General features: G+C 39.6%; 2 protein-coding genes across 6 annotated transcripts; both read right to left on the bottom strand.

The window, feature by feature from the left end:
- Positions 1–100: 100 nt before the first annotated feature.
- gtf2a1l (general transcription factor IIA, 1-like) lies at positions 101–13,723 on the bottom strand. Its single transcript, XM_054798357.1, has 10 exons — positions 12,179–13,723; positions 10,603–10,704; positions 10,411–10,531; positions 10,295–10,344; positions 8,908–9,001; positions 6,987–7,507; positions 6,234–6,479; positions 5,780–5,869; positions 5,585–5,688; positions 101–2,387 (listed from the first exon to the last, which is right to left on the bottom strand). Exons 1-10 carry the CDS (start codon positions 12,200–12,202, stop codon positions 2,204–2,206), a joined length of 1,536 nt encoding a protein of 511 aa, XP_054654332.1. The 5' UTR covers positions 12,203–13,723; the 3' UTR covers positions 101–2,203.
- Positions 13,724–13,872: 149 nt separating this feature from the next.
- On the bottom strand, positions 13,873–25,627 carry LOC129193757 (stonin-1). Of its 5 annotated transcripts, XM_054798351.1 has the most exons (6): positions 25,483–25,621; positions 24,976–25,072; positions 21,290–21,442; positions 16,206–18,130; positions 15,091–15,293; positions 13,873–14,984 (listed from the first exon to the last, which is right to left on the bottom strand). In XM_054798351.1, exons 4-6 carry the CDS (start codon positions 18,064–18,066, stop codon positions 14,919–14,921), a joined length of 2,130 nt encoding a protein of 709 aa, XP_054654326.1. In that variant the 5' UTR covers positions 18,067–18,130; positions 21,290–21,442; positions 24,976–25,072; positions 25,483–25,621; the 3' UTR covers positions 13,873–14,918. The 5 variants fall into 5 exon arrangements, with proteins under 5 accessions (XP_054654326.1, XP_054654324.1, XP_054654329.1 ...); XM_054798349.1 differs by lacking the exon at positions 21,290–21,442; XM_054798354.1 differs by lacking the exon at positions 24,976–25,072 and having other exon boundaries at positions 25,483–25,615.
- Between the last annotated feature and the right edge of the window lie 413 nt (positions 25,628–26,040).

Genomic DNA, 26,040 nt, shown 5'->3' with positions numbered 1-26,040 from the left:
GGAAGGAATGGAATTGCACACAGCGGTGGTTCTGGCTTGAACGACGCCCTAGGTGGACTGATGCTGCGCCCCCCCCCCCCCCCCCCAACCAACCCTCCATATACACACACACACAAATTTACACTACAGTTTTTTCTGACTGTGTTTTTTAAACTATATAAAGCTATACATTGTCACAAAAAGGTATAAAATAGGGCTGCCAAATGATGACAATTTTTAACCAGATTAATCAGTTTTCAAATTAATCATGATTAATAACAATGTCTCGAGGGAGAAGAAGCGCAACAAGCGGTGGCTCTAGTAGTTCTGGTCGAAGTACTCCAGATTCAGTCATATATACGGATGTTGAACAGATTCCTGAGACAACTGGAGGTGCTCACCTATTACCACAACCGCCGCCGAGACCTTACAAGGATGACACAGTTAACCAGTTGACACACCTGAGTGGAAATATAGACAAAGCAACAGCGACAGCCTTGCAGAAGGTTAAACACCGCGCAAACAAGCAAGAAAGAAGTTCAATGGAAAAGAGTGAGTATACTATGGCGAAAACCATGGAGGATTATGGAAAACAGATGCAGCAACTTGTGGAGAATTCCAACTCCCTGCATCAACTAATTTACAGTTTGATAGAGACTACCAACGCCATACAAAGAGAAATGCAAGGTCTGAGAGTGGAGAATAAAAAATTACAGGAAAGTTATGATGCACTGGGAGCCACTCTCAAAAAAGAACGTGAAGAAAAGGATAAAATCATTGAGAAGCTGAAAAACACCATAGATGATATGGATCAGAACACACGAATGAATGACGTGGTCGTGACGGGACTTCGAATTAAACCAAGGTCCTATGCCAGAGCAGTGGCGAATACTGAAGAACCAGACGAAAGGGATGTCGCCTCAACAGAGCAACAAGTTGTTGATTTTTTGCAATCGAAGGAGGTGGATGTAGACATCCAATCTATTGATACTTGCATCCCACTGTATGGGAGGAACCGCACTACACCCGTCATCATCGTCAAATTCACCAACAGGAAATACAAGGTTGCCCTGCTGAAACAGGGAAAGAAGCTGAAAGGAACAAATGTCTACATGAATGACCACCTGACCAAGCGCAACGCTGAGATTGCGAAGAAAGCACGTGATCTGAGGAAGCAAGGAAAGATTCAAGGAACATGGAGTGCAAACTGCAAAATCTTCATCAAAGCAAATGGAGGACCAGAGGCCAGAGTTCTTGCTGTCAAAGACATCAAGGACCTAGAAAGATATTGAGGTCTCCCAACATGGAGGAAAACAGCTTTAATATGCTACAAGAAGATCTACAATTGGACACTTTTCACTTTACAGATCACAAACAATTGGATATGGAAAAAGATATTGATCCAGACTCAAATTTTTTCTCTCACATTACAAACGACTGCCGTTATTATACGGAGGAGCAATACAACAACAGTTTCATCAACGACGACAAGTTATCCATCATACACATAAACAGCAGAAGCTTGAACGCAAACTTTACTAATATTAAACAATATTTGAATCAATTCAAAGAACCTTTCAAAGTTATAGCAATCTCAGAAACTTGGATTAATGCTAACAAAGGAATGGACTTCGAGCTGGAAGGATATGAAATGACGTGTGCAAACAGGAACAATGCAAATGGAGGAGGTGTGGCCTTATACGTGGACAAACATTTGAACTACAAAATGGTAAAGAATATGTCATTTGTCATTGATAACATTTTAGAATGTATAACAATTGAAATCTGTAAAGAAAAAAGCAAAAATGTGTTAATAAGTTGTGTGTACAGAACTCCAAAGTCAAAGATTGGAATGTTTGAGGATTGGATTAAGACAACGTTTACAGACATAGGTCAGAAAACTATTTTCATATGTGGAGACTTCAATATTGACCTCTTGAACTCACACAAGTGCAAGGAAACAGATGACTTTATAGATACAATGTATAGCTTGAGTTTATATCCTAAAATCATTAGACCAAGTAGAATAACAGACCACTGTGCCACCCTCATCGATAATATATTCACCAATGACTTTGATAACAACACCATCAGTGGCCTGCTAATTAGTGACATCAGTGATCATCTTCCAGTGTTTACAATCTACAATGAACATTATAAGAAAAAACAGGCGGAGGCAAAAAGACTTTTCAAAGATTGCGTACAGAGGACAACATCCGTGCCTTCAAGATAGGTCTAGAAGAACAAAGTTGGGAGAGTGTCTACAGTGCAACAGATGTGGACGAGGCATATGACAGCTTCCTTGGTACTTATATGGAGCTCTACGATAAGAACTGTCCCTGGCAAGAACAGCCCAAGAAGCAAAAGAAAAACCAGCAGCCATGGATGACAAAAGGACTAAAAAACGCCTGTAAGAAGAAGAACACATTATACAGGACATTTATCATTCAACAGACTAAAGAAGCAGAACAAAAGTATAAGACATACAAAAACAAGTTGACAACTATCTTGAGAGTGTGTAAGAGGGAATATTATAGTCACGTACTAAATAAGAACAAAAATAACATGAGAGCAACTTGGGGCATCTTAAATAGTATTATAAAGAACAACGTTAAGAAAGCAGACTATCCTCCCTATTTCATGGTTGGAAACACTTACAGGAATGACATGAATGCGGTAGCTGAAATGTTTAATGAATATTTTGTAAATATTGGACAAAAACTGGAAGAGGAAATTCCAAAACAAGACACAATTGATGAAGGGATTGATATTATTGATAGGAATCTTAATTCTATGTTTCTCACTGCTGTAACCAAAAAGGAGATCACTGACATTGTTAACCATTTTAAGGCAAAAACATCAACTGATTGTCATGGAATCGAAATGGAAACAATTAAAAGGGTCATCAATGAGATCGCAGACCCGTTAACATATATTAGTAACTTATCATTTCAGACTGGAATATTTCCAAGCAAAATGAAAACAGCCAAGGTGGTTCCAATTTTCAAAAAAGGAGACAAACACCAATTTACAAATTATCGACCAGTTTCCTTGTTACCACAATTCTCGAAAATTGTGGAGAAGCTATTTAATAATAGGTTGGACAAATTTATTAATAAGAATGAATTATTGGCAAGTAGTCAGTATGGTTACAGAGCCAACATTTCAACTTCTATGGCACTGATGGAAATCACGGAGGAAATCACTACTGCCATAGACAACAGAAGATGCGCAGCTGCAGTATTCATGGATCTGACAAAAGCCTTCGATACAATTAATCACACTATTTTAATTTCAAAATTAGAAAGGTACGGAATTAGAGGTTTAGTCTTAAATTGGGTTAAAAGCTACCTAGCAAAGAGGAAACAATTTGTAAAGCTAGGAGAATATACATCTGGGAGTCTACACAATACGTGTGGAGTACCACAGGGGTCCATACTGGGACCAAAACTGTTTAACTTGTACATTAACGACATTTGCAAAGTAACTAACAACTTAAAATTGGTCTTATTCGCCGATGATACCACTGCTTTCTGTTCTGGTGAAAGCACACAAGAACTCATTAAAAAGGTCAAGGATGAAATGGTCATATTAAAGTCATGGTTTGACAAGAATAGATTATCTCTGAATTTAAGTAAAACTAAAATAATGCTATTTGGTAATAGTAGAAAGGACACGTACGACCAAATACAAATTAATGGAACGGATATTGAAAAAGTGGAAGAATATAAATTCCTTGGGGTTATAATAGATGAAAAAATGAGTTGGAAATCTCATATTAAATATATACAGCAAAAGGTGGCGAGAAATATCTCTATATTGAATAAAGCAAAATATCTTCTTGATCAAAAATCACTCCACACTCTGTACTGTTCCTTAGTATTACCATATCTAACGTATTGTGTGGAGATATGGGGAAATAACTACAAAAGTAATCTTCACTCACTCACTGTACTGCAAAAAAGATCTGTGAGGATAATTCATAATGCCAAGTATAGAGAACATACAAACCCTTTATTTTTAAAATCACAGATATTAAAATTCGCAGATTTAGTACACTTTCAAACCGCTAGAATAATGTATAAAGTTAATAATAACTCGTTACCCAAAAATCTAATCAAGTATTTCTCAATCAGAGAGGAGAAATATGATCTTAGAGGAAAATTAAACCTAAAACATTTATATGCGAGAACAACGCTGAAAACCCATAGCATTTCCGTGTGTGGAATTAAATTATGGAACGGATTGAGTAAAGAACTCAAACAATGTACAGAGATGAGCAAATTCAAAAAACAATACAAGCAGTTGATGTTTGCCAAATACAAGGCAGAAGAGTCCTGATTGTTCTGTCAGGTTTGTTATTTTATTTTATTTATTTATTTTTTTATTTTCTATTTTATTTTATTTTTTATTTATTTAATTAAATTTTATTTGTTATTTATTTATTTCTATTTATTTATTTATTTTTTTTTAATAATTTTCTTTGTTGTGTTTAAAAAAAAAAAAAAAAAAAGCTTTGTTCTTATTTATTTATTTATTTATTTAGTATTGTCATCATATTATCATTATTATGAATGTTCTCTCTTTTTTTGGGGGGACGGTTATCTCACCGTTATCTATTATGTGTTATCCTGACTATCACTGAAAACATGACATGGAATCCAGGAAGTGAACTACATGTACTGTACTAGATGTAGAATGGATGGGGGGTAGGATTAAATAAGCTTTGCTTCTTCCTACTCCTTTTGGACATGTGGAACTGTCAAAAAATGATTCACGAGATGTATTTCATTGTAACCTTCATGTTCAAATAAACTAAACCAAACCAAACCAAACACTATGTCTGAAATATGCTCATTTTTACTGCTCCCCTTAAATTTAATTTGATTAAAACTGTCAACAAAACACTTCTGGCTTCCAAATAGTGATGTGATACCACCGATTTAGTTTCTGATTCGATACAGAGTAATACTCTGGATGGTATCGGCAATACCGATCAGATACCAATTCTGGTACATTTTAAAACAGTGTATTTAGTATAATAGCATACAGAATACAAAACATTTAAATGACTCATTAATATAAGAGTTTGTTCTTTTAAACCCTTCAGTATATTGAGGTTGTGGGGTGATTTACAATACAATGAAATTTAATGGAGCTACAGGTTGTGCAGGGGCGTCAAATGGCAGATGGCTACATGTAGATGCTTCAAGAGGCATCCCTCATCACTGCAGGCCCTCGTCTGTGTGGTATTGAGTGGGTTTTTCCCTCAGTGGGAAATGTTTGGACATACCTGGATTACTAAAAAGTTAAAATTCCAAGGTTCATTGCAGCAGAGTAAATAAATGTATTTAAGGAAAACCATTCCAATCAAAGAAGGGAGTCACATTGACAACATAACGGGAGTACAGTCTAACTCAAAGCATGTTTTGTTTGTTTATACAAAATAAATATGCATATTTAATCAAATTCAACTTGTATTTGCAACCAATTGCAAAGTCATTTTCTGTAGCGTTGCCGATGACTAAGAAACAAATGTATCTAATTAAGCACAGTGTACTCTTAACTGTCATGAACACTTCATTTTCCTTCCAGCGGTCATTACCATTCCGCTTCGCCGACAGCTTTCGAGAACACATAATCTCTGCCACCGTAACACACGACTCCATCTTTCAAATGGAACTTCCAGCGGTTCTTACTGCGGTGTATCTGCAGCCCAGAAGGGAAAGAGGAAAAAAATGTTCATAACAGCTCAGAGCTATTTGATGAAAGGCTAGTTGATCAGTCAAAATGTTCTTACTTTGTCATATTGACAAACAATGACATTTTCTATGTCAAAGAGGTCTGGGATGTCTTGTTCAACCACGTCGTCGCCTGAATTCAGTGGATCCTGTTGAAGAAAAACTCGCAATACATGTAAATTTTATTGGAAATATGCTCACTGGACACACTTAGTAAGTGCCTGAAGTCTGAGATCCGATACAAGACTTCAAGTAGCTGCCTTTACAGTGGTACCTTGGTTTTGGATATTTTTTTGTTGTTTGGACGAAAACAGAGGCAATTTTTGAGCAGCATTTTCTGAAATCAGCGGCATGCACACTGACAAGAACGATGCAGTGAAAAGTGCTCTTCTAACAAAAGGTTTGTTTCCAGGATTCCGTTTCACATAGAATGACAATACGATGGCGTTAGCTTGTACAGGTGTACCTAATGAGGTGTACAGTGTGTGTGTGCGCGCACAAACAGGCTCATACCTTATCTTCTATATGTTCAAGCTCATCAGCTCCATCGCTGTCGCTGCTACAGGAGCTGCTGTTGCCATCGCTGCTCCCACATCCTTCCTGCAGAGCCTTGATGGCCTCTGCATTGATCATACCCAGGAAGTCATTCTCCTCCAGCGGAATGACTACTTCTTCCTCCTCCTCCAGGTCAGAGTTGTCGGCATGCCCGTCCAGCTGGATGATGTCTGACAGTTCGCTGTAGTTGTACTCCATGTCCAGCTTGGAGGGAAAGGGAATAACATTTCATTAGAAATCGACGTTATTCCAAAAACCTGCCTGTTAGGTTAATTGGCGGCTCTAAATTGGTTCTATAGCGGAATGAATGGAGTGAGTGAACCCTCCCGTCAGTCGTTGAGTCTCTTTGTCCCAGTGGGGAGAGGCGGGGTGTGTGCGTATTGTGTGCTACATGAGAGAATACTTTCTTTGTGCCTGCTGTGTATAAAACACAATCTGTTGTCAAGTTCGGCCCAATTATCATCCAGCAAAATGTGTTATCGTGACAGGCCTGTGTATGCCTCACCAAACACTGGTGCTGACATGATGCGGTATATAAATGTATTGAATTGCTGGATGCCGTATGGCTGTGTGAAAGCTCACATTAGGCACATTAGGTTGCGGCCCTGATGCAACTATTTTGCGAGATTTCTGTGCAAAAAGAGTTAAATGTCCAAGAATTAGTGTTGGTTAGGGTTAGGTCTTCATTAGGCTTAAGTGTGTCAGAATCACCCCAAGAATAGCTTCAGGATGGTCGTAAGATTTCTTCCCGGCCCTTGTAGCTTTTTCTCGCTCTTCCTCGATGACTTCTTTGAGGATGTCGTCAATGTCTCTGCTCTTTAATCGGGGATTAGCCGTCAAAGCCTCCTGGCCGCCGATCTGGAAGTCGAACAACTGACGGACGGATGAGCTGTTGAGGCTCAGGTCCACAGGTTCTGGATTAGACTCGCTTTTGTCCTCTTCCGGTGTGTAGTCCGGTTCTGGAGATGGCGCTGTCTGAGTCAAGGGGGGCTCAGTGACAGCTTCCTGCTGGAGGCCGCGGTTCTCTGGTATGTCTCTGGTATGTGGTTGTGGCAGGTTGACTAATGAAGTTGGCACATGCGGCACGGCCGTGTCCTCAGGATGGGCTGCACTGGGTTGGACAGCAGGAGGTTCTCTCCGATCAATGACGTTCTGTGGAGGTTTGGATAATGTCTGTTGACCTGCTGGGGCTTGTGTGACTACAACAGGAACGTTGACCTTGTAAAGTTGGCCTTTGGGTGAAAAAAGAAGAGAACCGTTTCAAAAGAAAGGCTAAAAAGGCTAAATAAAGCCAGAATGCAATGAAACGACTCACTTTGACAAGAGACAGAATTGAATGCACAAGCAAAGTCAATTAAATGCATCACACTTTTAAACACGAACTTAATTGTCATACAAGCATAAAAGGAAGTTTACAATATGGTGAGGCTAAATAAAACTAAAAAAATAATCAAACTACACACCGACAAGTCCAATGTAATGCATTGCACTTTTTAACATGGTCATGTAAGTGTAAAAATAAGTTAACTACTATACAATAAGGCTAAATAAAACAAAAACAGAGTAAAAATGACCCATGGCAAGAGCATAGTAATCCCTTGTTTATCAAGGTTAATTGGTTCCAGACTTGACTGTAATAAGTGAATTTCAGCGAAGTAGGATTCCCTATTTATAAATGGAATATTTTCGTAGCTAGAGCATAGAGAACCTGTTTACAACCTTCCGAATAGGTTTGATATTTCAGCCCTCAAGACGTGACATAACGTGACACACCCCTATAGTCACCTTTGCACTTGTATCACCCAATATAATAATAGGCATAATAACACAAAATAAGACATCAAGACTTGTGTTCATGTGTGTTGCTGTAAATGTGTTCCAGTGCTGGGGGAGCCCAGTGGGGAGGAGACAGGAAGTGTTGGGGTTTCGTAGTTGAGTTTTAGCTTGGCGTGTTAGAGATTATTGTGGCCGTTGTGAGATAATTCAAACCTGCAATAGAAGCCTGTAGTTCTGGTGATCAAGTCTGGTGCTTGTGTGTCTCACATTACATTACTGACACCTAGTGGCCAGTGTAGAAAACTACATATCATGACAGTGTCTTTGAATAGTTTATATTTGTATGAGAGTTCATTTAGCCATTCTTATGCTTGAAAATGTTTAATTTAGGCAAAAATTGTAAAATTTGCTTAACTATGCATATTTTTTGACTAATAATAGACCATATTCAACCACAAACCAGCATTAATAAATATATTTTTGAAAAACTATGATAGAACGAAGGCGCATAGTTCGAAGCAGCGAAAGATTATTGTAATGGATTTAAACTTAACTGTCATACAAGCGTAAAAAACGTAATGATTGTGGACTACCTGTACAGTGAGATTATTGTCTTTTCACATTACCATCAAACAGAACTGCTTTTATTAGTGTAGCTTTAGCCATATTGTAATGAGCAGCCATGATAGAGGCATTTCAACAGCTTTCCTACATTGCAATAAGCTCTTTGTTGCGTTCTACGGTTATCATCACACTTTTCTTCTTTGGCATCCCAGGAACTCTTCCGAACACTAGACCCAAATCGTTACTGGTTCCACTGCGAGTTTAAAAAGTAATGGGAGTATTCATCGCATACCAGAGGCTGTTTGTAGAGTGACACCGGCAGGTATCTGCACAGGGTAAGAAAGGCCAGCAGGAAGCGAGAAGGTAGCGACCGCCTCGGAGTTGTTCTGCAATCCAACATGTAGTACAGTTTGTTAAATAGTGTCGATTCTTGCCTCTGCAAGGCTATAAGTTACGTTTCCACCGCTGAAAGGAAAAAAAAATCTGTCAATGGTATGTCATATGAGGTAGAGTCATAATTATGAGATAGTAGTCATAATTATGATAAAAAGTCAAAATTACGAGAAAAAAAAAGTCAGAATGAGAGTCGAAATTATGAGGAAAAAGTCATGAGATACAAACTGCATATGTTTCGCCTTCTTCACTGGAGCCTTCATCAAATGGCACTCTGCACATGCGCAGTTTGTATCTCATAATTATGACTTTATTTCATAATTATGACTCTTTATTACTTTTATCTCAGAACCATGACTGTGACTTACCATTGGGGTATTTTTTTTTCTTTCAGTGGCGGAAACAGGCTTCCATAATTATAAGTTAGGGCCACATTGAAAAAAATTAATAAATCTGAGATTTCGAGAATAAAGTGGTAATATTACGTGTCAGAGGGACAATAGTGTGTAGCGGCTCTTCAGGAAGGATGGAAACTTTCCTCAGGCAAGCTTTTATTTATGATGTGGCAGCAAAACTGAGCAGTTGAGCAGAAACAGATTAGCATGTCAAGCCCTTCTCACTTCCGCCTTCCTGCCTCAGAGTATTAAAATTTAGGATTTTGAGAATAAAATAGTGATTTCACAAGAGTAAAGTCATAAATGTACGAGAAAAAATTGCAACGTTACATGACAGGCATTGCCCGAGACAGCTATGAAATGGGGGGACTTATGTGACCTTTGGCCGTGGTTATGTGCAGGGGGTGGGTAAGGAAGGCAGAAGTGCGAAGGGCTAGAAATGCTAGTCTGTTTGTGCTCAACTGCTCCGTTTTGCTGCCACAAAAGTTCCCTGCCTTCCTGAAGAGCTATGCTCTATTTTGTCTCTGACACGTAATATTACGACTCTTAATACTTTATTCTCGCAATATTACGACTTTTTTCCCTTGTAAATTTACTTCATTCGCGTAAATTCAGGACTTTTTGTTCACGTAAAATTACGACTTTATTCTCACTTTTAGTCTCGTATATTTACGGCTTATAACCTCGCAAATTTACTACTTTATTCTCGTAAAGTTGCGACTTAATTGTCAAAATCTCCGATTGTTTTTTGCAATGTGCCTCTAATATTCCTTCGTAAATAACTCAATAAGTAAAACAAAAAAACATGAGCATATCTTTGCAAAAGGAACATTGATACATTTGATACAGCTCTTGCCGTGTACCTAATGATGCGTCCATGTATGTACTTGCCTTGGCAGGGAAACTGTGCATATTCTGACTTGCGGGGCTCGCTACTGAGGCTGCAAGTAAAAAGAAAAACGTCGTCATAATTAACGGTGAGATTTAGCAGCTGATTTAAAGTCCACCTCTGAGTTCTGCATCAGATCGGCTGTAGTTGGCCGGAAGCTGCAGCACAAAATTGGGAGAATTAATGGTCTTCCTGAAGTCGTCCATTGCTTTCGACTGAATCATCTTCGTCTCCCAAAGCTGCAGAGCAGAAGATGCAGCAGGTTTATTCTCATCTGGACAATTTAACGTCACAGTACATTGAGACTCACGTGTCGTAAATCGTCCAGGACGCGGTCTTCAAGGCCCTCATCCAAGAAGAGCTCCCTCATACTCTCAATCACGTCATCAATTATGGACAAATACAGCTTGGCCTGCAGTCATTTACCAAAAAGTCCAATAAATATTTGACTTTGGCTTTAAAATAATTTGGGAAAAGTCAATTCGAGTTCAGCAGAGTGCACAAATTCATTTTATTCCAGCCAAAATACATCTAAACATATATTCTTGAAGAGTGCACTTTATTGATAATATTGGCTTTGTATTGGCAAAAAGAAACCACTTCTTCAAGACCAGTTTTTGGAAAAGACAAGATTAGTATATCAGTTAAATCAGGTTTCATTCATCATATTTTATTAATCATATTGCTTCCATGCTTGTCAGTTGTTTGAGGACTCTGCTTCATTGATCACTTTTTCTTAAAATTCAGCTATTTTACCAGCTCGGATTTCATTAAAAAAAATCTTTGTTCAAAAATATTTGTTCAAAGAGTGCAGTTGCCACTCATCCACAAAGCACTCACATTTCACGAACACCAACCAAAAGACACAAACCAGGGTTAAAATGAGATCAAAAAGCATGAAGAAATGACAACTACACAATACGCTGGAAGCGCTGCCTCGCTATTCCGCTGTCTCCTTCCTTGGGTTTGCATGCATAAACCTGTTTTCTTGGGACAAAATAGCCTTATATTAAAAGTTTAATATTGCATTTTGAAGAGGTCAAACATATTGTTTTAATCGGCTCACGACACATTCACATTCTAATAATATAATTATACAAGAAAACTAATTTAAATAAATAACAGCGATGATTGGAAAAAAAAACAGCACTAATTTTAGGAGAATAAAGTCAAAATATCAGAACACAAAAATCATAACAGAAAATTATTGTAGTCATAAAAGGGGGGAAAAGAAATCGTAATTTTACGTGAATAAAATCCTAATATTATACAGAAAAATCCATCCATCTTCTATCTCGTTTGTCCTCACTAGGGTCATGGGGGACCATGCTGGAGCCTATCCCAGCTGACTTTGGGCGCAGGCCAATCGCATATGCTGAAAAATGTCAGTTTAAAAGCATAAAGCTGAAACATTACAAGGACAATTACATTATTTTTTTTTTAAGTCGTAATAGTATGAGAAACAAACCAAATAAAGATTAAAGTTGCAATTTTTGAAAAATTAGGTTGGCAAATAGTTACAATATGACCAGAATGAAGTCTAAATATGTTGTGATGTTATTACGAGAAACAATTTCCGAAAAGAGAGGTGAAATATTTGGAAAATGTTTTAAAAAATGGGAAGAATGAGCAAAAAATTGTCAAGTAAAAAGACCAAAATTCATACTAATAATACACTTTTTCACCTAGATCACAAAGCTGAGATGCAGAGTGTTAGTTCTTTAAATATACAGCATGTAACCTCCCAGCCGATCTACAAAATTGGTTTACAAAATGTAAAATATCAAAAAAAAAAAAAGGTTGAACACCCTTGTTTATTTGAAAGCGACATTACGGATTTGCACAAGAGTGTTTTTACAAATGCACTATTTAATAATTGCTCTTACCACTGGGCCCATGTTGGTCAGCATGATTCAAGGCAAAGCAATGGACTTCCATCAGCACTGATCAGCTGGCGTCCCAACTGCTGCTCTCACAGGTGAAGGTAATGAGTCTGAATGGAGGTTTGATTGGAGTTCACGTTGACGGTCATCTCCTCTCTTACTTTCTTGTCCTTTTAAACATAACCTGAAGAAGTAATAAGGTGGAAACTGCCTTTTTTGTCCAATTTTTACATTCAATCCAAGAAGTAACCACTGAGCCGGGGGGTGAAGGGTGGGGTACACCCTGGACTCTGCAGACATACTGTAGAGACACACACTATGGGCAATTGTATCCTGGCCTAAACACTATCAGAAGCACTGACCTTCATTTACAACTTAAATTCTAATATTTCTTCCATGAAATTGTATACATTTATTCCCAATGGTCTGTTATCTTCATTTAGTGGAGTGTCTCTTGGCTGCACTGATTTCAGTAGCGTATATGTAGGCCTACATTACATTTTTTTGTCCAATCAGATTTCAGCTTCTACGTGTTGCCATGTCAATCTCATGTGACGCCAAGGGCCTTCAGAGTTAGGAGAGCTGGCCCGATGTCACTTAAATTATTAGCATTCAGGTTAGCCTCACAGAGCCTGGTAGCAGGTGTACAGCAACGTCAGCATTTTTCCGTCCACTGATTGGTTGATCAAAGCAAAACAAAGTTCGACAAAGAGAAGAAGGCGGTAATGCACCCCATTAGCTGCTTGCCAACAACCTATAAGCAACAGAAGAGGATAGATGGTATTTACGAGCAGAACAGCATCGATGGAGCCAGGCCAGGATGCATTGCCATGGTGACCCAGACCAAATGGAGATATCAAAGTCCGCTATTTCCATGACCCGATGGGGGTGGGGACAGTATAAGGACGATTCTAAGCTGAAAGCGAGCAGACGTCTTTGGAAGGAACCAGGTGAGTTGAGATGTCTGCCTGAAATTGTATCTTTTTGCTTCAATCAATCACCCTGTAAAATAAATCTAAGACGGTGAATCTAAAACTGACAGACGCTTGGGGACTGGTTTTCTTGCTTTAGTAATGATGGTATTCATCCCCAACTCTGTAACGCCATGCATCTATATCTTGCCTTTTTGTATATTATTGATGGTTTGTGTGACTGTGATGTGATAGTGGTAGTATTAGGATGTGATTAAAAAGATCTTTTAAGTGTCCACTGAAGGTCCAAATATGAAATGCACCACTTGCCACTGTGTCAGCCACAGCAACAGTGTGCTAAGAAAAAGTCTTTTTCTGTTGAACATTTATTTTCCCCACTGAGGGCCAACTAAGAGATTATCTTAACAAACGGAACCTTCCTTTCAAGGCTCTTTCTCCACTAGGTTATTGGAAGGCGCCATAATGCCGCCTGACACAAACCACAAAACCAGCCAGCAGAAGATTTTCATGTCAGTAAACACTGTGACCTTAAGATATCATTATCATGTATAGTGTGTCTGTGTGTGTGTGTGTGAGAGAGTGCACACTGAAAGACCTATCACTTGCAGAGCACGCAAGCAACTTATTTATAAATATAAAGGAAAGGCTGGGTACATGAACAGTGTGTCAGTGTGAACGGTCTCTTTGGGTACATTGAATAATGTGTGTGATTGTATGAATAGCGTGGTACAGAAGACAACACGTGAATGAACCTTTGTGGCAGTAAAGTGTCACAAGTCATAGTTTTATTTTTCATTTGACTTTGGTACGGCATGTTTATCAATTTAGGGTACCACATCATGTCTAACTGAAGGTCTTTTAGTTCACTCTGACCATTCTGGCACTATTTAGAGGCAGAACAGTCAAATAAGATTGGCTTAAATAACATATTTCTCCAGAATACAACCTTGATAAAGTTTAAGGACAGTTGAATGTAAGCAGCGTAAGTGATGAGATGAGAAAAAAAGTTAAATAGTAACGCTCATTTAAGAACTTGAGTGTTTTACTTTAGTTTTTGCAGTAGCAGCAGTTGCATACAGACATTGTATGGTGCATGACAATTAAAACCTTATTTGCCAATTGTCATTGTAAACACGCTTAGATCAATGCACGAAATGTCCATTAGCCTGTCATTGAAAGGCTTCTAACATGAGTTCAATCAATACAGTCCAGATAAAAAAAAAAACGTCCAGATTAAAAAAAAATAAAAAATGTACAAAACAGCCATTTTTGTTATTGTATTCACATCACTCTTCCATGAGGGGTGTTGGTGTCTTTTGGATGCTTTGTCTTTGCCATATTTAGTGCAAGTTAATTGACTTACAATGTGGAATGAATGAGATGCTTAGAGCAGAAGTCAAATCTCTACACACAATTATGAACATGAAGCAACAATTAATTCAAGTGTTCGACAAAGGCCATAATTGCAAACCCAACAAAAATATGCTCAATTGTTCAGCCTGCAAATGAATCTGGAGGGCAGTGCAGATAACACAAATGCAAGCCTACATACAATTTCTTTTTTCTTTTTTTCTTTTTTTTTTACAAAGAATACAACTATTAGATGTAAAGTGCAAGTGTTGCAAGATGTTAATGGGTAGGCATACAGTCTTAGTTAAAGGAATTAACCTAATCATGAGCAATACTACCAAGCTGAAATTAGATTAGAGCAAGTATGACACCAAATATTACGCAGACAGTCCCTTGTCACCTGTGTTTCATTTACTTCTTTTTTTTTGTTTGTTTTTTATAAATAAAGGTTTCTTTCATTATCACTGCGTCATACAGCCAGATTGCTGTTGTGACTCTATTTCAATCCATTTCTTCTCCACTTCCACCTGGAGAGAAAGAACACCATTAGGTGTGATTGATTAACATATTAATCAAGCAGAGGTCTGATCGACAAAAGGCTGATTCACTTAAGAGGTCCCTCAAACATCTTACCTGACAATGATAGCGAGTCCAGCTGGTCACGTGTTTCTGTGGTTGAATGTCATTGGCTGTGCCCAGAGACTTGACTCTGGTCTGTGACACGACGGCGCCCATAATTTCACATTCCATGGTGACGAAAGGATACCAGTCGCTTGGGATTTCCTGATCAGATCCCAGCTCTAGTTTGCAGGAGAATGAATGAGGATGGTCCACTGCTGCAAAGGAGCAAACAAAGTGTGTTGAGTGCAATGCTGCTTGCCAACAGTGATCAAAAGTATAGAGATTGTACATGAGGGGTTGCTGAACAGTACTGGGTGGCACCAGTAAGTCTATAAACTAACACCCGAAAATGTCAGACAAAGAAGAAAAACCTCCCTAAACACTGAAAACTGTTCGATATAAAATAGAGATATTAACCTCTTTTTCACTGCCTCAATTACCCTCCCATGTTCCTGTGTTGATATTCTGTGTGACCCGGCAATTTTCCTGCTTAGTATTTGAGCCGCGACAGACGGGACAGGCCTGTGTGAATAGGTTTTCCCTAATGCCAGTACCGGGTCGTTAAGTGCCACACCAGCAACTTGCATCCTGATGTGTTGAAAGCAAGTGTCGCTGACGCTTGGTGCAAGCAGATTCTCTTGTTAACATATCTGATGTGCACTATTTGTGAAATTTTGCAGGATCTCTGTGTAATATGATGTTTAAGTTACTGAAACCTGACGGAAAAAACAATGACGGCCGTATGCATTTAGCATCATTTAGCTGTACCACAGGTTTACAAACATTCTTTAATGTACATTTACACAAATTCTTTCATCATCCTGAGTAATGTGCAACCAAGGGGAGAGTTCTTTTTTTAGGCTTCTTTTATGGCTATTTTAATAAACATACAATGGCATTTTGGTGATTGATGGATGGTTAACTGAGGGTTTTGCGTTAGAGAGCAGGAAGTGCTTCTTTGGCTGCGCTTGTTTGCTGCGTGGTTCTGCTTTGTAGTGCTTTAACAAGTACAGTTAATAGTGCACAAGTTAAGTTCATTTTAGATAATAAGTTATTAATAAGTTATTTTTAATGACTGGGCCTGATCCTGCCCTGTGTGCGTGTGCGTGTGTATGTAATGGTGTTACCTGTGTTCTTTGCAGGGAGTCTGTCAATCCTCCAGACGACAGCAGAGTAGACGTTCTCGTACTTGACACTGCCGACTGATACCTGCATGACGGGCTGTGAGTCTGCAGTGCTGAAAGAGCCCAGGCAGGCATTTCTGTTCATTCGGGCCTTCAGCGACCTCTGGCGCAACAAGGCCACTGTTTGTGTCACTTTGACCCATTCGCCCGGCACCGGCACTCGCACCACTACATTCTCACACAGTGGGTATGTGTCAGACACCCCCACAGAGGAGGGAAATGTTCTTGACATGTTGAGAAAGGCCTGCAGCTCCACGTAGGCACCTTGAACAGTAACCACTGCTTTAATCGTGAAAGGTATTTCCGTGCAACCCAAAAACATGGTTTTGTACCGCATCAGCTCCACCCTACATGCCTCTGGGGGACAGAACTTTATCAGTCGTGACTTCTGAAAGGCAGGCTCATTTACACACTTGTGAAGGTGACAGTCTGTGATCTCCATCCAGGGCTCGCTGCTCTCTTCAGAGCCATAGCTTGCATTTGAGCGCAACAGGCCAAGGTCATTCAGAGCAAGAAAACAATCGCCCAGTCCGTTCAGAAAGGCAAGACAGTGAATTTGAGTGAAGGCGGTCCGCTCCATGACTCCTCCAAACTTATCTAGCTGTACCCACATGTTGTCGGTGATCTGCAGGGACAGCTCTTGTTCCTCATAATGCCGCCTGGACTGGTGGAGCACGGACAGCTGGAAAATCTCCTCTTCCATGGAGACCACCAGATCCTCCATGTCTTTGTGTACGGTGGAGCCAAACTTGAGCAGCTGCTCGACTTCAGCTTCGTGATTCACCTCCAGCTTGGGATGGTAGCGTTTCTTTTCTGTGTAGGAGAAATGCTCAACCTTCACCGTGAGGACTTTACGGGGCTCACCATAGCTTTCCAGCTTGAGGGCAGAGAGTCGACATTGAGGCAGGAGCTGGAACTCTTTGAAGGGCTTTTCTAGTCCTTTCTCGTAGTACATCTGCAGAACACCTCCTGGTAACAAGCGGAGGTAAATGGGACCCCACTGCCTTGAGGACATGCGATTCTTTTTTTCTGGAATCCTGAGCATAACAGGCCAGCCATCTCTCCTCTGGCTACGAAACAAACCACGAGGAACAAACTGAGAGGGACTCTCGCTTATTACCTCACATTTCGAACTGAGCCGCCTCTCAGCTCTCTCGTGTCTTTCCATGTCTGTGTTGTGGTCATTTTCTGTTCGGAGGCCTTCAAGTTTGTTGCAAACAAAAGACAGCGTGTTCTGGAGGTGATCACGTGGAGGCTCACTGCCATCTTTGGTCCGTATAAAGAAACGTGGTAGACTATTGTCAGATTCCGAGTCTGAAGAAGAGCTGCCAACATCCACGCTGTGTCCAGAGCTGTCCCAGAAAGGGTTTAAGTGTCCAGAGTTCCCCTGGAAAGTGGGGAAGGTGTCTGGTCCATCTGAGCTAAGATTCAGGGCTTCTGGTCCAGGAGAGGAAACAACAGTTGGAGACAAGCTGGATAAGTTCTGGAAGAAATTGTTCTCCTCCCTGGTGTTGGAGCGAAGTAGAGATGCACTGCTCGGAACGCTGCTTACAGGAGTGCAAAGGGATGAGTTACACGGAACACACGTATCTCCACTGACACTTGACTGGCTTTGAGGAGATTCCAGGGAGCTGATGAAGCTCCAGGAAGTGTCTCTGATAGGAGGAAGCACTAATTTGAGACCGTTGGGACGTGGCAGTGCCGCTTTGATACACCCTGGCGATTGTAGGGGCTTCTGTGGGGATGAGAGGGGTGTGTTGTCGTCTTCAAATGTGACCCAGTTGGACTGATTGGTGGAGCACATGGCTGGTGGCACTTCAAAACAACAGCTGCTGCTTTGTTGTGTCAACACAGAGAAGTCTTCTCATCTGCAAGAAAACAAAGGCTAAGAATTAGAAAATCATTGTGTAACTAAGCAATGTATTGAATTGATCAAATGGTAACCAATTATTTAAAAAAAACCAAAAAAACATCTGTCCTGATTTAAAAAGCAAGAACAAGGCAATGTATCCATTTGGGTGAACAAATGGGAGAACTCCTTGGGGATACGAAAACATTTTTTTTTTTCCTCCTAAAATGCGAAAATGAAGTTGGAAGTTTAGACAAGGCTGATATTTACATATTCTGAAGCTCACCTCTCAAAGCTGAAACATTCCCTATACATAACTACACAAACAACCTGCACAATGTATTGTGATCCAATACGTCAGTCACATTTTTTGCTTTTGTAAAAGACAAAAAAGCTCAATATTTGCACGTGACAGGGCAAAACAGTATTTTACTATTGTTACTATGTTACTGTGATATCTGCCAGTGAGGTTACAAGTGATGCCAGTCTATTCTCGTGCTGCCATGATGCACTATCACCAAGCTGTTGAAATTTAGTGAGATACAAAGACGCATTTGACATTGTGTCATCCAAACATTTTTTAAAGCAAAATCACACTTCTGGTCTTATTGCTTTAGCGATAACTGCCATGTATGGCAGCAATAAGTCTACAATATACTCTATACCACTGGTCCTCAATTGGCGGCCCATTCGGCCTGTCAAACATCACCCAAATAATGTAAAGAAGTGGTTCTCCATAGGCAGCCCATCGGCCATTTCCGGCCCGTCAAACATCACAAACAAAACGAGCCACGAACAGCAAATGGCCCCTGGGCCGCACTTTGGTTGCCGCTGCTTTTACAGGAATGGAGCTTTTTGATTTGTGTCACAAGAAATGTGTGACATAATCTCATGTTTTTAAACCTTATTTAACAACAAATCATGAAGCTATCGGGGAGCTATGGCATCCCCGAGCGTCTTACGAGACAAACTGCGAAAGAAGCGGCGAGCCTTTCAAGAATGCTTGGTAAAAGTCAAACATGATTTGTTTTATTTTGTGCAGCGGTAGACGCGCGTGCTTGCGGGCGATTAAAAAAAAACAAAAAACATTCATCCGATACAATCCAACTTTATTTGTAACACACTTTAAAACAACCGCAGTGGCCCAAAAGTGCTGTACAGACAAGACAGACATTCATGATGTTCCATAATATTTCCTGATGTTTCAGGAATCCGGTGCATGTGTGTTTATGTGGACAGACATTTCTTGAAACCTTCACTTTTTTTTTCTTAAACACAGGAGTGTAGGAGCGGCGCATGAAAATGTCTGTCTTTGTGTGGACATAGCCTGAGCTTGCTAGGTTCCTGTATTTCTTGTAATTAAAAGAGGGAAGGGAAGTGTTATTGCAGCTAGAACTAAATCGATGAGTCAGTTGATCTGACATAGGGGAAAGCATTCGAGGCCGTATACACACAAGAAATAAAGTGCTACAATCTGACCAATCACAGACGTTACAGTCAGCATCGCCGCAGCTCTCTGATTTTTTAGGAGGTGCATGTCGTGCTACATGCAGAGACTGAAGGCTTCGTTATACTCCAGCGTCACAGCGCCGGCTGGTTGAACAAGGAAACAGAAACCAGCGAAATGCAAGAAAACCAAAAGCGTACGAGAGAACAGTGAATTGTACAAGCGTATTTAAAGGGTGACTGACATGATTGATCAACTTTGCTTAAATATATTATATATTGTTTGTAATTATGTTCTACATTGTTCGTTTCTTGAAAGCGAATGGTAAATTCACAAAAATGACATTTATAGTTCATGCTGGCAGCCATGACAAACTCGTCGCAGCAAAGCGTTATTTCCGGAAGTGACATAAGCGGAGTAACACCTCTCAGCTACACAAACATAGCGAGGATGTTTACAGTTATTATAGCAAAGATTTGAGCAATGTGTCAATAGTTTGAGGAGAAAAGAAGGGAGAAACTTGCAGAACATGGACTTAAGACATGGAGATGAAGATTGGTCGCCTTCAAAACACAGAATGGTAAGTGTAAATTACTCTGGAGTTGCTTATCATTCAATTATTGCTTTAATATTATATATAAATATTTTAAATATTATATTATATTTATTAATGAGTGTAAAGGGGTCGTTATAGCCTGATTTATTTCATATTTAATTGCCGTCATAGTGGCAGCCCCCCACAATCACATATCGCTCTGAAATGATGTTTACATGACATGGATAATGCTTTGCAGCCGTCTCGCCATGGTAAAATAGTAATTAGGATACAATATGTAGAGAATAGTGACGGCAGAATAGTACCGTTCAGTACTATTCTGCCGAAATATGTTTATACCGTACTTTCAAGCCAAACGTTTTTGTAAACATCCAGCAGCAACACAACATTTTAGCATCACTACTATTTTGATGAAAACCATACCAAACAAAGTCGACAAGCTACCTCGAGATGCGTTTACTTGGCTTTAGCTGAGAGGAGTTACTCCACTTATGTCACTTCGGGAAATGTCGCTTTGCTGTGACAACAAGTTCGTCATCGCTGTCGCCATGAACAATACATGTAATTTTTGCCAATTTACCGTTAGTTTTTTGAAAACATTGTACAACATAATTACAAACAATATACTGTATAACATATTTAAGCAAAGTTGATAAATCATGTCCGTGATCCTTTAAGTGTCAAAATTTGTGCCGTGTACAAAAAATGCAGACATTTTGGCAGGTCTGCTCCCTTGGAGTCTGCTGATGCCGCCCAATTGGTGGCCAAGCTTCAAACTTTGAAAACCCTGTTACATGCTATAAAACAGTCTTTCCAACAAGAAAATTCAGATTGTCATATGCAGTTGTTCAGATGTTCTTTTTTGGATTTAAATTAAGACATTGTCAGTGAGACAAATATTGTGATTTACAATGAGTGAATATGCAACAGTCTTTGTACCGTCAGTCACTATTCAAGTTTCAGAGGGCACAGACTGGCCAGATTGAATTTCTTCTATCTTCCTCAACTTAAAAGCAGAAAAGAAAGCCACAATTACAGTGTCCCTCCTTATGGAGACATCCAGCTATAAACAAACCAGGAAGTCAAAGTTCAGATTCAGACACTTCCTCAGTCAAACTCTGGGATATATCAGTCTAATGGGAGGATGTTGTCAAAAGTTAATATGTGCTCCTCACCATGTTATGGAACGCCTCTGTGGTGTTCGATATGAAGGAACATAGACCAACATGAGTCTCCACATGGGGAGGTGTGCTGAAAAGTCCCTGATTATGTTTTTCCATGCAGAACGTCTGCTCACAAGGCAGGCAAGAAATGAGAAGCTGCTCAATCTGTGGAGGACAAAGGCATAAATTCCACACATTCCTTTGGGACAACCAGCTTTGCACACAGGAAATAGCATTATGCTCTTATTTATCTGACAGACAACAAATATTGTTTTTAAACGAGTTTGTTCAACTACAAAAAAAAAAAAGCCTCCACCGTGATGCACACAAAGAAATATAATGGGCAATATTTTGACTTAAGTTAGCATGTAAATTATTGTGCCTAACATGCTAGAACACAATAATAAAGTGTGGGGCCAGAACAAGTCAAAGTGGGTCATAATATGGCACCAATGTGTTTTTAAATGAGGCAATTACAACATGCTAAATCATGTGGTGAGTTAAAGCAAGCCGCTCAAAATAACGTCAAGTTCAATTCAAGCGCGTGAGCGGAACAGTAATTGCACGCCAAAACAAAGAAAAAGTTATGACAAAACAACCGAATCAGACTTGGCGATTGCATTTGATGGATGTCGATGTGACCACAGTGGCTGTAATCAAGTGCAGAGCTCAGAATGTGATGACCCATTTCCAGAGGCAAAGCGTCGACTCATCAAACAGAGAGCAGAAGAGAAACTGCTGCTCAGCACACGCTGAAAGCACAACCAGCATCACTAATTAGCAGTCAGTTATTCAATACAACCCAACAAGAATGGCAATCATTGGGATTGTATTGCAGTGCACAATTGACTTGAGATGAAAAATTGGAATCTGTTGTTGCCAACTGCGTTGTTTCGCTTTTCTAAAAAGAAACCTTGTAAATTACGATACAGTAGGTCGTATTTTTTATTTTTACTCAATAATTTTACTTATTGGGTAAGTACCTGTATGGTTTGTGTTTTGTACCTTTACTGTTCCAGAAATGAACCGAACCATGACTTTGAAAAAACTTTGAAAAAAAAAACAACAAAATGAAAGTATTCATTTAACAAAACATTTTTGTCATACTACTGCCATGGATAAATAAACAACTGTGAAATAGGAGCGAAATTAAGAGGCGATTTTGACACAGTTTAGACACGCCCCCATTTAGTTTTCTGAACCCAACACCATCTTGGTTGTGACATCACTGACAGACTACGTTCCAGGAACCAGATTCAAACGCATGTAACAATGAACTCACACCAACCAAAGCCATTATATTCACAACAATAACACAATAATAACATTCACTGATATTATGTTTTGATAACTATGATGATATTATGACAAAAAAATGGCCACAAGTATGTTGATGGCTTTTTTTTTTTAAAACTGCCATAGCCAAAAGTCTTGCCTTCTTCCTTCTTAACCTCCTGCATGAAATAATTTGGTTAAGAAAATGTTGACTCCGGTTACACAAAATCCTCGGAATTGTCACAAATGCTCCAGCGAGACCACAAATTGAGGCAATGTTGCCGTGTGTAACGTCGTGCAACCAAATACAAACAAAAACATTTTAGTAATGACTGCATGAAAAGATCAGATTTTAACAAAAAAAAATCTGAATGGGGCATCATACCCTGCATCACACATTGTCGATTCTCATAACACTTTGATAATTCCATAACAGTATATTCAAGGAAGAAGTAGCAAGTGTCACGTTAGTCATGTGTAATCTACGCCATCCGTCAACCTATTTTACAGTAGCAAGCAGTATCGGGACAAAGTAGATGATGCATTCAAGGACTGTCAAAGAAAGTGGGACAAGTCTCCACTCGCAGTAAACATGCAAAAAACTGTGGGATTTCTAACTGTATATTATTTTTTTTATAAAATAATTGCCCATACTTCCAAAATTGATATCCGTTTACATAAAATTTTATGTAGTTAATTACAAATTATTATTATTTTTTTTTTTATAATTGTGCCTGAATGTAGTTGGAGACCATGCTTGGAGATATGATGTACTCTTTTACACATTTGAAAATACTGTAAGAATGCCACTTATAGAATTGGCTTCTTTATTTTATAATGGAGGATTAATGTCCACATCAACAAATGTAACTCATACCAAATTAATTGTTAGTACACTTTATCGAATCGTTCTGTTTTTAACATATTTCGTTTTTTAAAATTGTATCTTGACCCGTGTATCTAGATGCGTATCGAATTGTTTACCACAATGAGATTTACGTCCCTACTTATTATAGATAAAAACTTTTCTATCTGTGATTAATTGTGATTAATGTCCCTACTTATTATAGATAAAAACTTTTCTATCTGTGATTAATTGTGATTGATTATGAGTTAACTATGGACAAAATGTGATTAATCATGATTTCATATTTTAATCAATTGACAGCCCTAAAAAAATACGTCTTTACTTACTGAACTTACTGACCGATCGATTGCAAGCAATTCAGGTCTACAACACTTCTGACCAGGTGAATGGTGTCTTTAGGAAATGTGAACATGCTTACTCCGTTTCCTCGAGTGTTCCAGCAAAAGACTTCAACACAACAAGCGGGCATAATACAATAAAATATTAGGGATGCTCCGATCAGGGTTTTATGCTGCCAATGCCGACACCGATCATCCATGAGTGAAATCGTCCGATACCAATCACATGGATTAATTATACATTTTTAAATGTATTTATGAGTGGCATTGGCTAGGGGGTGAAGTATAAGGGGGGGAAGTCAACACAATTCCCAGGTTTTCTGTTGATTTTTGTAATGTTGTGAATGTTTAAAAAAAATAATAATTTAAAAAAATGTATGTATGTATGTATGTAAAAAAAAAAAAAAAAAAAAGGGAGTAGGGCTGAGAATCTCAGGGTACCTTACGATACTATACTATTCACAATACATGGCTCACAATAATGCTAACATCTCCTGGGGGCGAGGTTGTCCATGTGATAACACCACTGTTAGTTCAGTGTTGGTGTTTACTTGCCCCTCTAAGAATGTAAGTAACACTGAGCTTGCCCAGATGTTGCAGGCTACAGTTACACTACTTTTTGATGTCCAGTCGCGGGCCGCAAGATACGATTTGGTGGGCCGCAAATGGCCCGCGGGCCGTGAGTTTGAGACCCCTGATTTACACAGTGTAGTGCTGTCCCAGATCAATTCCTGTCCTTGTGCACATACTGGAAATAACAGTCTCAATATTTATTTTCCTCTTCTCTCCTTATTAATTGTGAATTACAACCACTCAAGCTAGTCCCTCCTCTTCCACTGCATAGCCAAGATGGGGATGATTGCGGGTGGTTAGGCTTCATCGTTGCACATTCACCACTTGGGGTGTGTTGAGTGCAACATGCGGGTACTGACAGCACATTGCATTTTGCCATGCTTTAAAGCTATTATGAAATGTTTCGGTTATCATTAAGAACCTGTGAAGAGCGGTCACATTACGGGCATTCTACCTTGCATGCACGTATGTATGACCAATCGTGCTGTCCCCTGGCCCGCATCTTCCAGTCATGCCAGAGGAGGGGAAGCATCCCAAACTTAAACTGATTGCTCTCTATCATTCAAACAAATCTGTAGGAGTGAAGTGGGGCCAAGCACGGTACAAATGTCCCAAGTGTGTGTACGTCGTAAGACCAAACAAACCTGCTTCAGTTGACACTTGGTATGTCACGCTGGAAAATGACCAAGCCACTGGATTGTGCAGGTGTACCTATTGTTGTGTCCAGCAAGTGTGTTTACACTGTAAAGTTAAGCAAACATAAGGCATAAGGTTAATGGCATTGCGCTCTGCAGCATGGGCAGGAGTAGGTTACAGTAAATGTCACTACAAAAATAAAAAACTCCACCAAGTGCATTAAACAGTAGTGGAGCTCCAGCACGATGACCCACGACACTCTGGACACGGAGGCCGCTTGCCGTGTTCGCTGCTTACGCCATTGTTTTGACAGTGGGGGGGGGACCGGCGTGAACTTTTCGTGACTTTAGTCACTCTTTTCACACGTTTAACAACATGCGCCGCTGACTCAATCACAGCACCACAAACATTTGTCAAACTTCGACCACAAAAAAGACTTTTTGCTGCTTTGTAACGTCACACCAACTATGGCCAGTCGACCGACATGGACGCAAATAGAAAGAAGACGTACTTACGAATTCACAAAGACAGTTCACTGTTTGAGAACATCGCTTCAAGTTTGACGGACGCTGATGTCGGCCGGTTGTGTTCAAAATGGCAGAGAGTGAATCCAGGGAATGTGAACGACTGTCCTCCCGACAGGACGCTGCAAGAAGGAACACAACCGCGGTGCGTTCATGACTGTAGGAAATAATGCCACCAGAAGTTACACACGTCTTTTTTAACCGACCAAAGATAACGGCGGAAAGGTGAATATGTTGAACTATAACAGGTTCTGTGGGATTTTACACCCAAAAGGTGTGTTCATAAAATAATTGAAAACATTACACACAAACTATTAATTATATTTTGTGGAAACAGTCTAAAGAAGGCAGTTTTCTTGCACAAAGCAAGGTCCTTAAATGCACCGTTGGGATGAACTACTCGGAGATACATCAGTGACATTTGACCTCAGAAATGTTTTCCAAAATCTTGCAGAAAGTCTTCCCAAAAGAGTGGAGGCTACTGTAAGGGCTGCGATTTCCTTGAACTTTTTGTTACCTCCTTTAGATGAAAAGGCCAGATACCTCAAT

Source organism: Dunckerocampus dactyliophorus, chromosome 14 (assembly GCF_027744805.1).
Source record: "Dunckerocampus dactyliophorus isolate RoL2022-P2 chromosome 14, RoL_Ddac_1.1, whole genome shotgun sequence".
Lineage (NCBI taxonomy): Eukaryota > Metazoa > Chordata > Actinopteri > Syngnathiformes > Syngnathidae > Dunckerocampus > Dunckerocampus dactyliophorus.
This window is presented reverse-complemented; position numbering and strand designations above follow the sequence as displayed.